The following is a 12,783-nucleotide window of genomic DNA, read 5'->3' as shown; positions in this document are numbered from 1 at the left end:
TCACTGAATTCTGGCTTCTGATCTTCTAGAAGAGGAACCCAATGCTAGTCTGTTTATTTTAGCTTATGGGGATGTATTCATTTCCTGTTGCTGCTGTAACAAATTATCAAAACCTCGCATCTTAAAAAAACACACATTTATTGTCTGGAGGACAGAGTCTGAAACAGGTCTCAGTGAGCCAAAATCAAGGTCTTGACAGGGCTGTGTTCTCTTCTAGAGGCTCTATGGGAGAATCTATTTCCTAGCCTTTTCAGCTTCTGGAGGCTACCCACCACCTTCCTTGGTGTGGCCCGTTTCCACCTTCAAAGCCAGCAGTAGCCAGCTGAGTCTTTCACACATTGCGTCATTCTGACACTGACTCTTCTGCCTCCTCCTTTCTTTTCACCTTTAAGGACCCTTGTGATTATATTGGGCTCATCTGGACAACCCAGGATAATCTTGTCCTAAGGTCAGCTGATTAACAACCTTAATTTTATTTGCAACTTAATTCCCTCTTGCCATGTAAAAACATACCCACAGGTTCCTGGGATTAGGACATAGACATCTTTGGAGGGCCATAATTCTGCCTACCATAGTAACTGCTTCCATCCCAGCATTTGGCAAGAGTTTCTTTCTATCCTTAGAATTCGGGAACTTAGCAGGATATGTTTAAATATCTCATGTCTTTTTTTTAGCCCAAGATAATTTTCTTCTAAATATTGTTTATTACTTCTCAATTGTTCTATTTTATTTCTGCTTAAAAATGTTTAATATTTTGAATAAGCAGTATATCCTCATGATTCAAAAACTTGAAGATGTAAAAGGGATGCAGTAACAACTAAAGTGTGAGATTCAACCTCTTTATGCTAACATCACTTTTAATATCAGTAATTGTAATTCCTCAAAACAACCTTGTAGTCAGGTTTTCTTTGTAGGAGAAAAAATAAGACAGATGTAGAAAAGTGACTTGCTGAAAACCACAAACTACAAGTGACTTGTAGAATGTGAGTGGTTGAGTTGGTATTTACAGTCAGATCTCTGTGACTCTAAAATTTCCTTCCATGAAATACAAGGCCTACAGGGAAATGTTCCTCTATTTATTCCAGCCCCATATGGGTGGAATCAAGGTGGTAAACTCTTTAGAGAAAGCAATATCAGAGATAGCAGACATTTGCTTCATGACATCACAGAAGCCATGAGGCCAAATGAAAACAAAACTATATTAAGGGATAGAAACTCTGAGTTCTGGGTCTGACTCAGGGAGAAACTGCTGCCTTGGGCAAGCTTCGAGACCTTCTGAGGGAAAGCGTCCTTCCTCAGAGAGTGGGCAGACCAGGCCATGCATATTGTAGATGAGCGCTTCAGGATGGGTAACGCTAATTCTGCAGTCCAAGGCTTCCTGAATTTCTGCAGGTACATTCCAATCAGCAAAAGGAAATGACTAACTGTGGTGTTTGGGGCAGAGCCAAGACAGGCCGTACCATACTATTGATAAGAAATTGTTTTGAACAAACCCATCTTCATGTTTTAACATTTTAGGCTGATTTTGAATTTTTCTCTATAATAATTTTGAGTTTATTTAATGTAAAAGTCATGTTTTTATCATGTTTTATGTTGTTTGCGCTTTGCTGCAGAACTTCAGGGTAATAAGAAATTTGGAGTTATTACCCTATTTGTAAAGGGGGAAAGCAAACCTGGAAGCAGTTATCACAATCCCACAGGCAACCTAACAGAAACCCACATTCATGGTATCTTAAACCTACACAGTTTCTGAACAACTCCGGTCACACTGATAGACTGAAGGAAGGTTGAGAGTCACACCAACTTTTCACACATAACCAAGGCCACACATTCTAAGACCTGAGGTCACACACAAAGACACGTCACATACAAAGCCCTCCACGTCGCAGAATCCCATCCGCCACCCACGCAGAGGCAGGTGTATCCACTCACCTGCCTCTCCCCACCCTCAGTCACTGGCACCGTCTTGGGCCAAACCTCTCACGTCACAGACCCACAGCCTCCCCTTTGTCACAAACAGGCTGCCCCACAGCTCATACCCGGAGAAGTACGCAGGACAGGTCATGGCCCACAGGCACAACTCACGGAGAAAGATTCGGTTCTGGGCGGTCATACGAGGCCAAGGTTGAGGAGATGGAAGACCGGGCTCCAGCTTGACCAGAGCGACGCGCCGAACTACACTCCCAAAAGCCAACTGCGGCCGGGGCCCAATCACGGTCCGGGTTTGTCTTCCCAGCATTCTTCGGGCGACCGGCCCTCCCGCTCTGGACTACATTTCCCAGAAGGCACTGCGTTGGGGCCGCTCTCGGATGCCTCCTTGTTGTCCAACTGAGGGGCCCAAGCTCCCTGGAGTTTATAGGCGGGTTCGTCCGCGGAGCCTTCGCGCGTTTTAATTCCGGGCGATTGTTTCCCCGTTAGAGCGGGTCGACGTTCGGCTCCGCCCGGAGCCGGGTCCGAGCTCTTTATGGGTGGCGGGGAAGGTATTTTGGGGGTTCGGGGGTGGTGATGGGATGACCAAGTTCTGGCTATCCTGCCTCTGGACTACGTTTCTCAGAGACCATGGTGGCAGGGAATGTGTCCAGCCACAAATGGATCCCAGCGTCTTTTCCTTAAAGATACTTAATCTGGGATTCGTAGACCCCACAAACCACTTAAGGTTTTGTGCAGTTTTGCTTTTTTTTTTTTTTTTTTTTTTTTTTTTTGCGTTTTCTCTTAGGAATAGGACTATAGTTGTATGGATTCCCAAAGTTATCTGAGCCTTCTTCAGTATATTGTCAAAAAATACCAGAGCCGGACAGAATCGAAAGCTTCTCAAGGCAAACTTTATTCAGGAATTATTGCCATAGGGCGAGACACCTTTGTCCATAACTGGGCTCCATTCCAAATACAAGAACAAGTGGGGATTTATAGTGAAGGGGGGCGGTGTCACTGGATATACGGTTACTAAAAAAGAACCATCAAGGGTAAGAGGGAGTATCTGGCTAAAAGGACTTAATAGGATTCTTGCTGAGGGCTGGCGAGAGTGATGAGATGTTAAGGATGGGGACGGGTGGTGGTGTTCTTGATAAACTGACCTAGGGGAATTCTTCCTAAAACTGGACTAAATGGGTGAAGGACAGAGCCCAAGACTGGGGCCTAGAGGAGCCTGACTAGAGTTAGTTCAGGGAGAGAGACAGAGAGAGTGTGTGTGTGTTTAGAGAAAGAAAGATAGAGACTGACTGACTGATATCCATTGATAAATATATCTGATACATGTCGATATAGATATCACTCTATATATACAGATGGTCCCCAACTTACGATAGTTCAGTTTAGGATTCTTTCACTTAGCAATGGCGTGAAAGCGATAATGCATTCAGTAGAAACTCTACTTTGAATTTTTAATTTTGACCCTTTCCTGGGCTAGTGCTATGCTCTGTGATGCTCTCATGATGCTGGGCAGCAGCAAGTTGCAGCTCCCAGGCAGCCAGGAGGTTATAAGGGTAAACCATGGATACACTTACAACCAGTCTATTTTTCACTTTCAGTACAGTGGTCAATAAGTTACCTGAGATGTTCAACACTTTATTATAAAATAGGCTTTGTGTTAGACGATTTTGCCCAACTGTAGGCTCATATAAGTGGTCTGAGCACGTTTAAGGTAGGCAAGGCTAAGCTATGATGTTCAGTAGGTGTATTAATTGCATTTTCGATTTAGAATATTTTCAACTTACCATGGGGTTATCAGGCCATAACCCCATAGTAAATTGAGGAAGATCTGTAGCTATAGATGTGTGTATATATACATACAGATTTATATATACATATATATATATATTTGCTAATCACTATGTAGCAAGCACTATAATATAGTAAGCACATAAGTCAATCCTCACAGCAACACTTTGAGGTACATAATGTCACCTATCCCATTTAAAGATTAGAGAACTGAGGCATGGAGAAGTTAAGGATACTGGTGCAGCTGCCCTTCCAACCCCAGCAGTCTCACCCTGTTTAGACTCAATATATGTATACCACCTCTCAGAAATTTGGAACCACTAGTCTAGAAGCAGATTCTGGGAAAGACCTTAAGGTCTTATCTAAAAGGAGTGCCCTACAATCAAGAATGACTGGGCAAGTAATAGACTTACATGTGAATCTCATGTCCATTCATGTGGTGGATTACTCTACTGTTAATAAAAATTATGTTTGAAGAATTTTTCAGAACAAGGGAAAATGTCTGTGGTAATGTTAAACATTCACAATGATGTACGTGTTCTCAAAAAATAATTGTATTTAAATTGCACTGTCAGAAAGAAATTTGCCGATTACATTCAACTACTTTTTTAAATGAGTAAATCCATGGGTGTTAGGTAAGTTATTTAACTAGTATTGGACTCAATACATTAAAGCTATCTGAGAAAATTTTTTTATAGTGCCCTCTTTCCCTTTCCGAGGCAAATTTGCCCCTCCCCTTAGGGTCATGTGGTCACTTAGCTCTCAAAGTCTAAAAATGTTGGTTTTTCTTATCAGGATAACCACAAAGATGTGGCCATCAACTCCACTTAAGCAGAGTGTGTGTGGGTGGCTAATTCCCTCCCTCTCCTCCCACACATAGCCACCCAGAGGGATGTGTACAAACTGGAGAACGACAGGAGTCTCAGCTGTTGGTTAAGACCGTCCTCTCATAATTCACTATCACCTGAGCATCATGATTCCTCCATCTTGACCCTCCAGGGAAGTGCTAAAGTGTTTGACTGCATTTTGGAAGCAACAGTTTGAGATTTGTAAAGCTGGAAATAGGTCTGAGTTACTTCTGAAACTTCACCTTCCTGATTTTTCAAGGCATTCTCTTTACTTTGCTGTATCCATGTCCCCTCAAGGGATTGGGCATTTGGATAGCAATAGCATGACCAGGTCCCACTCATTTTCCTACATGGAAAGTTTAGCAATTCTAAGCCAAGTGTGATCGATTGTTGGAACAAGGGAATAGCTGTTGGTGGTGAAGAGACAGCAGCCTAGTAGCTGAGTGAGGAAGGGGTAAGCCATTGTAGGGAAAAACAAACAAACAAACCTCACCTGTTTGGCTTTCAAAGGTTTTCCTTCTAAACTCTTTTCTCAAAGGTTTACAGAGAAAATGAGGCTCTTTTCACATGCGATCTTAAACTGACTTTACTTTTGTCTTAGGGCACAAGCTAAGCTGCAAACTTAGCTTGACTCCAAAATATGGTGGCTCAACATAAGAATTTATTTCCTAGACACTGAGTGCCAGCACCTTGAGCTCATTCTTCCCAGCTTCCAGAACTGTGAGAAAAAATTTTCTGTTGTTTATAACTTACCCAGTCTGTGGTATTTTGTTACAGCAGCCCAAATGGACTAAGACACCTGACATGGGTTTGGGCAAAAAAGACACACACACACACACACACACACACGATCACCTGAACTAAAGTTAGGATTGGTACTCAGGGCAAACCAGCTTCAGTATTCTTTGTGCTGGTAGCTCAAATTTCCTTAGATTTTTGCCTGGTAATTCTGGGCTATTTTTTTCAGATCTTTGATAAAGATTTTTTGGTGTAAGTTTTATTTTTTAAATGTGTTTTTATTGGAAGGGTTGCTCTGGCTTATCTTCTCCTGAAATCCTGTTTTTTTTTTCCCTAATTTCTTAAGATCAGTATTAAGACTGTGTATGTGTGTGTCTTTTTTAAATTAGGAAGGTATTTAAAGATATAAAATATGGGAAATGGGTGCTTAAAAACTGTTAGAAGGGTAACAGGAGCTGGCTCTCCAGAAATGCCTTCCAGAATGTGGCAACACTGAATCTTTGGAAGATGTGCTACCTCAGCCACAGCCAAGATGTAGAGACACAGGAGCTGCCACTAGGACCACCACCTGCAAGTGCACACTGCCTTAGCTATGATCTGGGATCAGAAAGTAAGGTGATGAAGCCACCACCACTGCTGCTACATGTACTTTGAAACTGGAGTGAAGAGGCCAGCAACAACATTTTGATAGCCAAAGCAGCAGAAAATGTTGCTTCTATCATCTGAATTTCACACAAGTGTGCCTAAAGGGTGGAAACTTAGTTCCCTTCAGAGTCCTCAGTGCCAGGAGCTGGAAAATTACTTTCCCAGCCTAAGTAGAGGAAGGCCAACTAGGAGGCGGGAATGGATACTGAATGCCAGTTGACAAAATTAACTACAGTCACTGTACTTTCAATTGCTAGAATTTCTATTTAGTTCTTTGTCAGTGTCCTTTGCTTGGTTTGTTTTCCTTTCAGCAGTTAAGATTTTTGTTTCTTCCTTGATCTCTTGATGCATTTTAAACCATACTTATGTTCTCTCTCAATATATGCTGCTGTCTTGTTCTTGCTCCTGGTTTGGGCTTGTGCACTTCTCCTTGGCCAAGGGCACCCAACCTCATCCTGCGTGCTGCCCTGATGAGGTTGTGTCTGGTCCTTGCAGCCAGGGGGGCAGCTCTTCCAGGTCAGAGCCCACCTAGTATCCCATCAATGTTTCAAGCATGCATTGCTGATTGGCTGGATCCTTCCAGCTAAAGCAGGAACTCTGGGGATTTTGGAGAACAGGAACTGCATAGTCACATTTGGGAGCTGTATGGAACACTTACTTTTTTCATAAGCATTATTTTCAGTTTAAAACTATTTCTACTAAAGAAGCTCTAACTGACACCAGGGACTAAAGCATCTCTGCTTTTTCATTATTTTTCAGATCAGGTATCCCAATGGGAGAAAATGGAAAAATTTATAAACAAAGATCCTGAGAACCCCAGTTTCCAAGATGACTGGGAATGTGAAGGCACATTTGAAACATATCACAGAAATGAGGATGGAAGTTCCAGTCAAGTCATAATCACTCATGAAGAAATACCTGCTTTGACACAGCAAACATCCCATAACCTGCTTCATAACATTCCATCTGGAAGTAGACCCTATGTGTGTAATGAATGTAGAAAAGGCTTTTGGCAGAAGAAATGTCTTCTTAGTCATCAGAAAATTCATGCTGGTGAGAAATCTTATGAATGTCAGCAATGTGGGAAGGCTTTCCATCGCCGTTCCTATCTTCCTCAACATCAGAGAACTCATAGTGGGGAAAGACCCTATGAATGTACAGAATGTGGAAAGGCCTTTGGTTCTGTCTCACTCTTTACCAGACATCAGAGAATTCATACTGGTGAGAAACCCTATGAATGTAAGGATTGTGGAAAAACCTTTGTTCGGCTCTCACAACTTAACGTACATCACAGAACTCATACTGGTGAAAAACCCTATCAATGTACTGAATGTGGAAAAGCTTTCAGTTACTTATCACTGATTATTAAACATCAGAGAATTCATACTGGAGAAAAGCCCTATGTCTGTAAGGAATGTGGAAAGGCCTTTAGAGGTATCACCCAACTTAATGAACATCAAAGAACCCATACTGGTGAGAAGCCATATAAATGTAATGAATGTGGAAAGGCCTTTGGCCATCGTTCATATCTTCCTCAACATCAGAGGATCCATACTGGTAAGAAACCTTACAAATGTAAGGTTTGTGGGAAAGCCTTTAGGCAGGGCTCACAGCTTAACCACCACCAAAGAATTCATACTGGTGAGAAACCCTATAAATGTAATGAATGTGGGAAGGCATTTAGGCAGGGCTCACAGCTTAAACAACACCAGATAATTCACACCGGTGAGAAGCCTTATGAATGCAAGGAATGTGGGAAAGCCTTTAGTCAGTGCTCACAACTTACTCGACATAAGAAAATTCATTCCTAATGTATGTAAGAAATGTGGGAAGGCCTTCGGGCACTCTCCTCTTCCTCAACTTTAAGGAATTCATGCTATGGAAAATCCCCATAAATAAGTGAAGCAAAGACTTCACTGGTCTCATCCCTCAAGGAACATCAGGTAATTATGTACAACCTTGTGAAATGTGGAAACGCTTTTTGGTTCAACTCATGTTACATTCATCAGCAGATTCATCACCATCACATTCAACATTAAAGATCATATTAATATGATAATGTAGCAAAGCTTCCCAACACTATCTATCAATCATTAGTAATTGGAAAATTCATGCTGGCTAGCAACCATTAAAGTAGAGAAATTTTGGAAACCCTTTAGTTTAAGCTAATTCTAACTTACATAAAGAAAGCAAAAGAGAAAGTAATCCTGTGAATGTCAGGTATGTGGGAAGTTCTTTAGCCATAAGTCTCTTATGGCTAAAGAAAATTCATATTTGAAGAATATAAGTTAAAAAAAATCCCCGTTCATCATTTACTGTGCATCAGAAAATACACAGTGAATAAAACACCACACATTTAAAAACAACAGTTAAACATTTAACTATCAAGTTGAGGAAGGTGTGGAGAAGTTTGTAACCAATCATATAGGGCTATAGCTCAGGTAAAAATGTAATAAGTTAGACATTAACAAAATATTTATGTTACATACTACCTAATATTTTCTCCTTCAGTGAAACAATGAGAGCAAGATGAAGCGAATGAGCAGTATAAAACAAAATCCGTGGGATGTGACCATATCTATACTCAAAGTTACTACTTTAAATGCATTTATAGATAAGAAAACTACAAACAATGTAAATAATAAGCAAACCAGAGACCTCGAGAAGGTAGAAAATGAACATAACTCACCAAAAGACAGAATTAAGAAAAAAAATTAATTGAAATTTAAACAGAGAAGTAGGTTTTATTAACCTTGAAGCCTTTTCTTTAAAAAGAAAATATAAGCACTTATAAATTTCGTAAAAGTATGCTACAGTATTGTTAAAAACGAGGATGTAAACAAGCAAACAAAAAAAAAGAGGATGTAATAACACACATAAAGAGTATTCAAAAATAAGGTTGAATGCTTTACATTTTTGATACCAATAAATTTCAAATTTATATATACTTCACTTCCTATAAAGAAAAACCTAAGTTTTCCAGAGTTGACTGAATATTAGAAAAGGACAGATTTTATAGGGAATTCACTTAAGTGGTTTTTTTTTAAACTGTAGTATCATCAGTTGTTAAGAGCAAAGACTTACCAAACTATAAGTGTATAGAAAATATCTATGATACAAATTTCCAAGTTTGAAAACATGCAGATTTCATCAGTTCCTTTTCTGAATCTTGCATAATTTCAATAATATAAACAGAAACCAAGATTTGCAGATGTCCTCAACCTCCCAATTACAAAAAAAATGTTGAGTACCTATGAGAGCCAGGTACTTTTCTACATGTTAATTGTGAATTTAAATTTAAAAAGTCATAAGAACTAGCATATTAATATATCTTAGTTTTTTCTCTTTAAAATGGAAATATTTTAAACCAGTAATATATTCATTAGTATTTTTTAAACTAGAAGATTACTTTTCAGGAATTTAGAAGAACGTATCTATTTCCAAGTTTGATTATCCTTCCACAGTTTACACAGATTAACTAAAAGGAAAAGATTTAAAAATTACTTGATCCTTGCATTGAAGAATGGTATGATGACCTAGGTAGAATCAGAATGTGATACTTAATTATTAACCACAAAAATAAGAACAACTTAGAATCACCTGGACATATGCATTTTCTTTAGAAAATGTGGAATGTCTTCTTTTATTCAGCCTTCTTTAAAATGGAAATTTAAAAAAATGAGTAGAAAGCTACATTTCTCAATTTTTACATAACTTATACAAATGTTTGTAAAGGCTGTCCTTGGAAGAGAATTGAAGAAAACTTTAGCTAAGCAAGTTTAACCTATGTCTCAAGAAGACCAGTTCTAACTATGTCTTCCTCTATATCCAAATGAAAACATTACTTTTGAGGTTTCCTTCAGTCAAGTATAAAAAGGAAGATTTCATAATATCAATGTTTTGCTTTATTTTTAAAGTTTGTATTTAAGCATCTCTGAAATCTTTAAGCATGAATCTTGAAAGAACTGCTTGCAGTCCTAAAATGTATTATTTTGTTTTTGTTTTGTAGGAAATAATGTTAATAGTCCTTGAAATATATGCTTCTTAAATTCCTCTGTTACATCGTGAACGACATCAATATAATTTTTCTTCTTTTTGCTTTAGTCTTCCAACCATATATATTCTGTGAAAATTTCTAAACAGAGAGAAAGCAATATTCTCTATTTCCAACTTTTGTTAGGTTTTAGGATAACTGACAAGATCAGAATGAAGTCATTACAGCAATCAGTTATTACTGTTTCAGTTATTCTTGATTTGTGACAACTGTTCTTCACTATACCAACAGAATGTTTAAGTGGCTATAATAAAATCAGTCAATTGCATATATAATCTTGTATAATTATGTGAAATACTTCTAATACACTGACATTATTCCTTCCAAGTATATTTTTATATTAACATATACCTTGACATGCCTACAAACAATATCCTTTCCAACATTTATTCCGTATCATAATGTTGGTATGTGGACATTCCTTTTATTTTATGTATGCTAATATGCGTGGTGGTATCTCACTGTGGTTTTAATCTGCATTTCCCTAATGACTAACATTGAACCTGTTTTCATGTACTTATTTGCCATCAGTTAATCTTTAATGAAATATCTGTTCAAATCTGTGGCCCATTTAAAGTTGATTTGTTTGCTTTCTTTTGAGCTTTGAGTGCTCTTTATATATTCCAGATCAAATCCCTTTTCATATTTGTGAAATGCAAATTTTTTCTAGGCTGTTATCTTCTCATCTTAGGAGTATGTTCTGAGGAGTAGAAATTCTTAATTTTTGATGAGGTCATTATTTATCATTTTTATCTTTTATGAATTGTGTTTTTGGTGTCATATCAAAAGAAACCTTTGCCTAACCTAAAGCTACAAATATTTTCTCCTAAAAGTTTTGTAGTTTTAGGTTTTACATTTAGCTCTATCATATTTTTGAGTCAATTTTTGTATACGCTGCAAGAGATGGATCAAAGTTGGTTGTTTTTTTTTTTTTTTTTTTTGCATATAGACATCCAGTTGTTCCAGCATCAATTGATAAAACACTTTCCATTCTCCACTGGATTGCCTTTGCTTCTTTTTCAAAAAAAAATCAATTGACCATATATGTACAGGTTTATTTCTGGACTCTAGTTTGTTCCATTAACCTTTTTCTGTCTTTATACCCAATACTCTCTTGATGACTGTAGCTTTATGAGTCCTGAAGTCAGGTAATGTAAGCCCTCCAACTTTACTCTTTTTCAAAATTGCTTTGGGACTTCCCTGGTGGTGCAGTGGTTAAGAATCCTCCTGCCGGGCTTCCCTGGTGGCGCAGTGGTTGAGAGTCCACCTGCCGATGCAGGGAACACGGGTTCGTGCCCCAGTCCGGGAAGATCCCACATGCCATGGAGCGGCTGGGCCCATGAGCCATGGCCGCTGAGCCTGCGCGTCTGGAGCGTGTGCTCCGCAACAGGAGAGGCCACAACAGTGAGAGGCCCGCGTACGGCAAAAAAAAAAAAAAAAAAGAATCCTCCTGCCAATGCAGGGGACACAGGTTTGATCCCTGATCTGGGAAGATCCCACATGCTGCAGAGCAACTAAGCCTGTGTTCCACAACTACTGAAGCCTGTGGACCCTAGAGCCCGCATGCCACAATTACTGAGACCACGCACCATAACTACTGAAGCCTGTGCACCACAAGAAAAGCCACCACAATGAGAAGCCCATGCACCACAACAAAGAGTATCCCCTGCTCGCTGCAACTGGAGAAAGCCCATGCACAATGAAGACCCAACGCAGCCAAAAAATAAATTAAAAAAAAAAAACACTTAAAATAAAAACTGCTTTGACTATTCAACTTTTGCATTTCCATATGAATGGTCGAATCAGATTATTGATTTCTATTAAAAAGGCTACAGGGATTTTGATTGAGATGTTGTTAAATTTACAAATGAATTCTGGGAGAACTGATGTTTTAACAATATTGGGATTTCCAATGCATAAACATATCTCTGTATTTCTTCAACATTTCTCTCAACTGTGTTTTGTAGTCTTTAGTGTACAGGTCTTTTAAGTATTTCATTTTTTGGTGCTATTTTAATAAGTATTTTAATTTCAATTTCTGATTTTTAATGCTAGTATATAGAAATGTAATTGATTTTTTTTTTTTTCAGTACGCAGGCCTCTCACTGTTGTGGCCTCTCCCGTTGTGGAGCAGAGGCTCCGGATGCGCAGGCTCAGCGGCCATGGCTCACGGGCCTAGCCTCTCCATGGCATGTGGGATCTTCCCAGACTGGGGCACGAACCCATGTCCCCTGCATTGGCAGGCAGACTCTCAACCACTGCGCCACCAGGGAAGCCCTGTAATTGGTTTTTATATATTGATTTTATATTCTGCAACCTTGATAAACATTTATTTTTAAAGTAATTTTTTGTACAATCCATAGGACTTTCTATGTAATCATGTCACCCACAAATACAGTTTTACTGCTTTCTTTCCAGTCTGCCTTTTGTTTCTTTTCTTTTTTTTTTTTTTTTTTTTTTGCGGTACACGGACCTCTCACTGTTGTGGCCTCTCCCGTTGTGGAGCACAGGCTCCGGATGCGCAGGCTCAGCAGCCATGGCTCACGGGCCCAGCCGCTCCGCAGCATGTGGGATCTTCCCGGACCGGGGCACGAACCCGTGTCCCCTGCAACGGCAGGCGGACTCTCAACCACTGCATCACCAGGGAAGCCCACTTTTCATATTTTGATGCAAAACTGAGATACATTTTTACACCCACACCTCTCTTTCACATCGTCTATATGTGTGAACGTGTAATTTGCAAAACTGGCCATGGGATGGGGCCCAGATATTTGGTCAAAT

General features: G+C 39.4%; 1 protein-coding gene across 1 annotated transcript; it reads left to right on the top strand.

Annotated features, from left to right (window-relative positions):
- Positions 1-5,153: 5,153 nt before the first annotated feature.
- Positions 5,154-11,095, top strand: LOC132416639 (zinc finger protein 582-like). Its single transcript, XM_060000112.1, is given in 3 exon segments — positions 5,154-5,285; positions 6,708-7,752; positions 7,754-11,095. Coding segments are annotated over 2 exon segments (1,083 nt in total). The 5' UTR covers positions 5,154-5,285; positions 6,708-6,730; the 3' UTR covers positions 7,815-11,095.
- The last annotated feature ends 1,688 nt before the right edge of the window (positions 11,096-12,783 follow it).

The sequence above is a fragment of the Delphinus delphis genome, chromosome 20 (genome assembly GCF_949987515.2).
Source record: "Delphinus delphis chromosome 20, mDelDel1.2, whole genome shotgun sequence".
NCBI classification, from domain to species: domain Eukaryota; kingdom Metazoa; phylum Chordata; class Mammalia; order Artiodactyla; family Delphinidae; genus Delphinus; species Delphinus delphis.
Note: the sequence above shows the minus strand (reverse complement) of the source record. Positions and strands in the feature narration are given on the sequence as shown.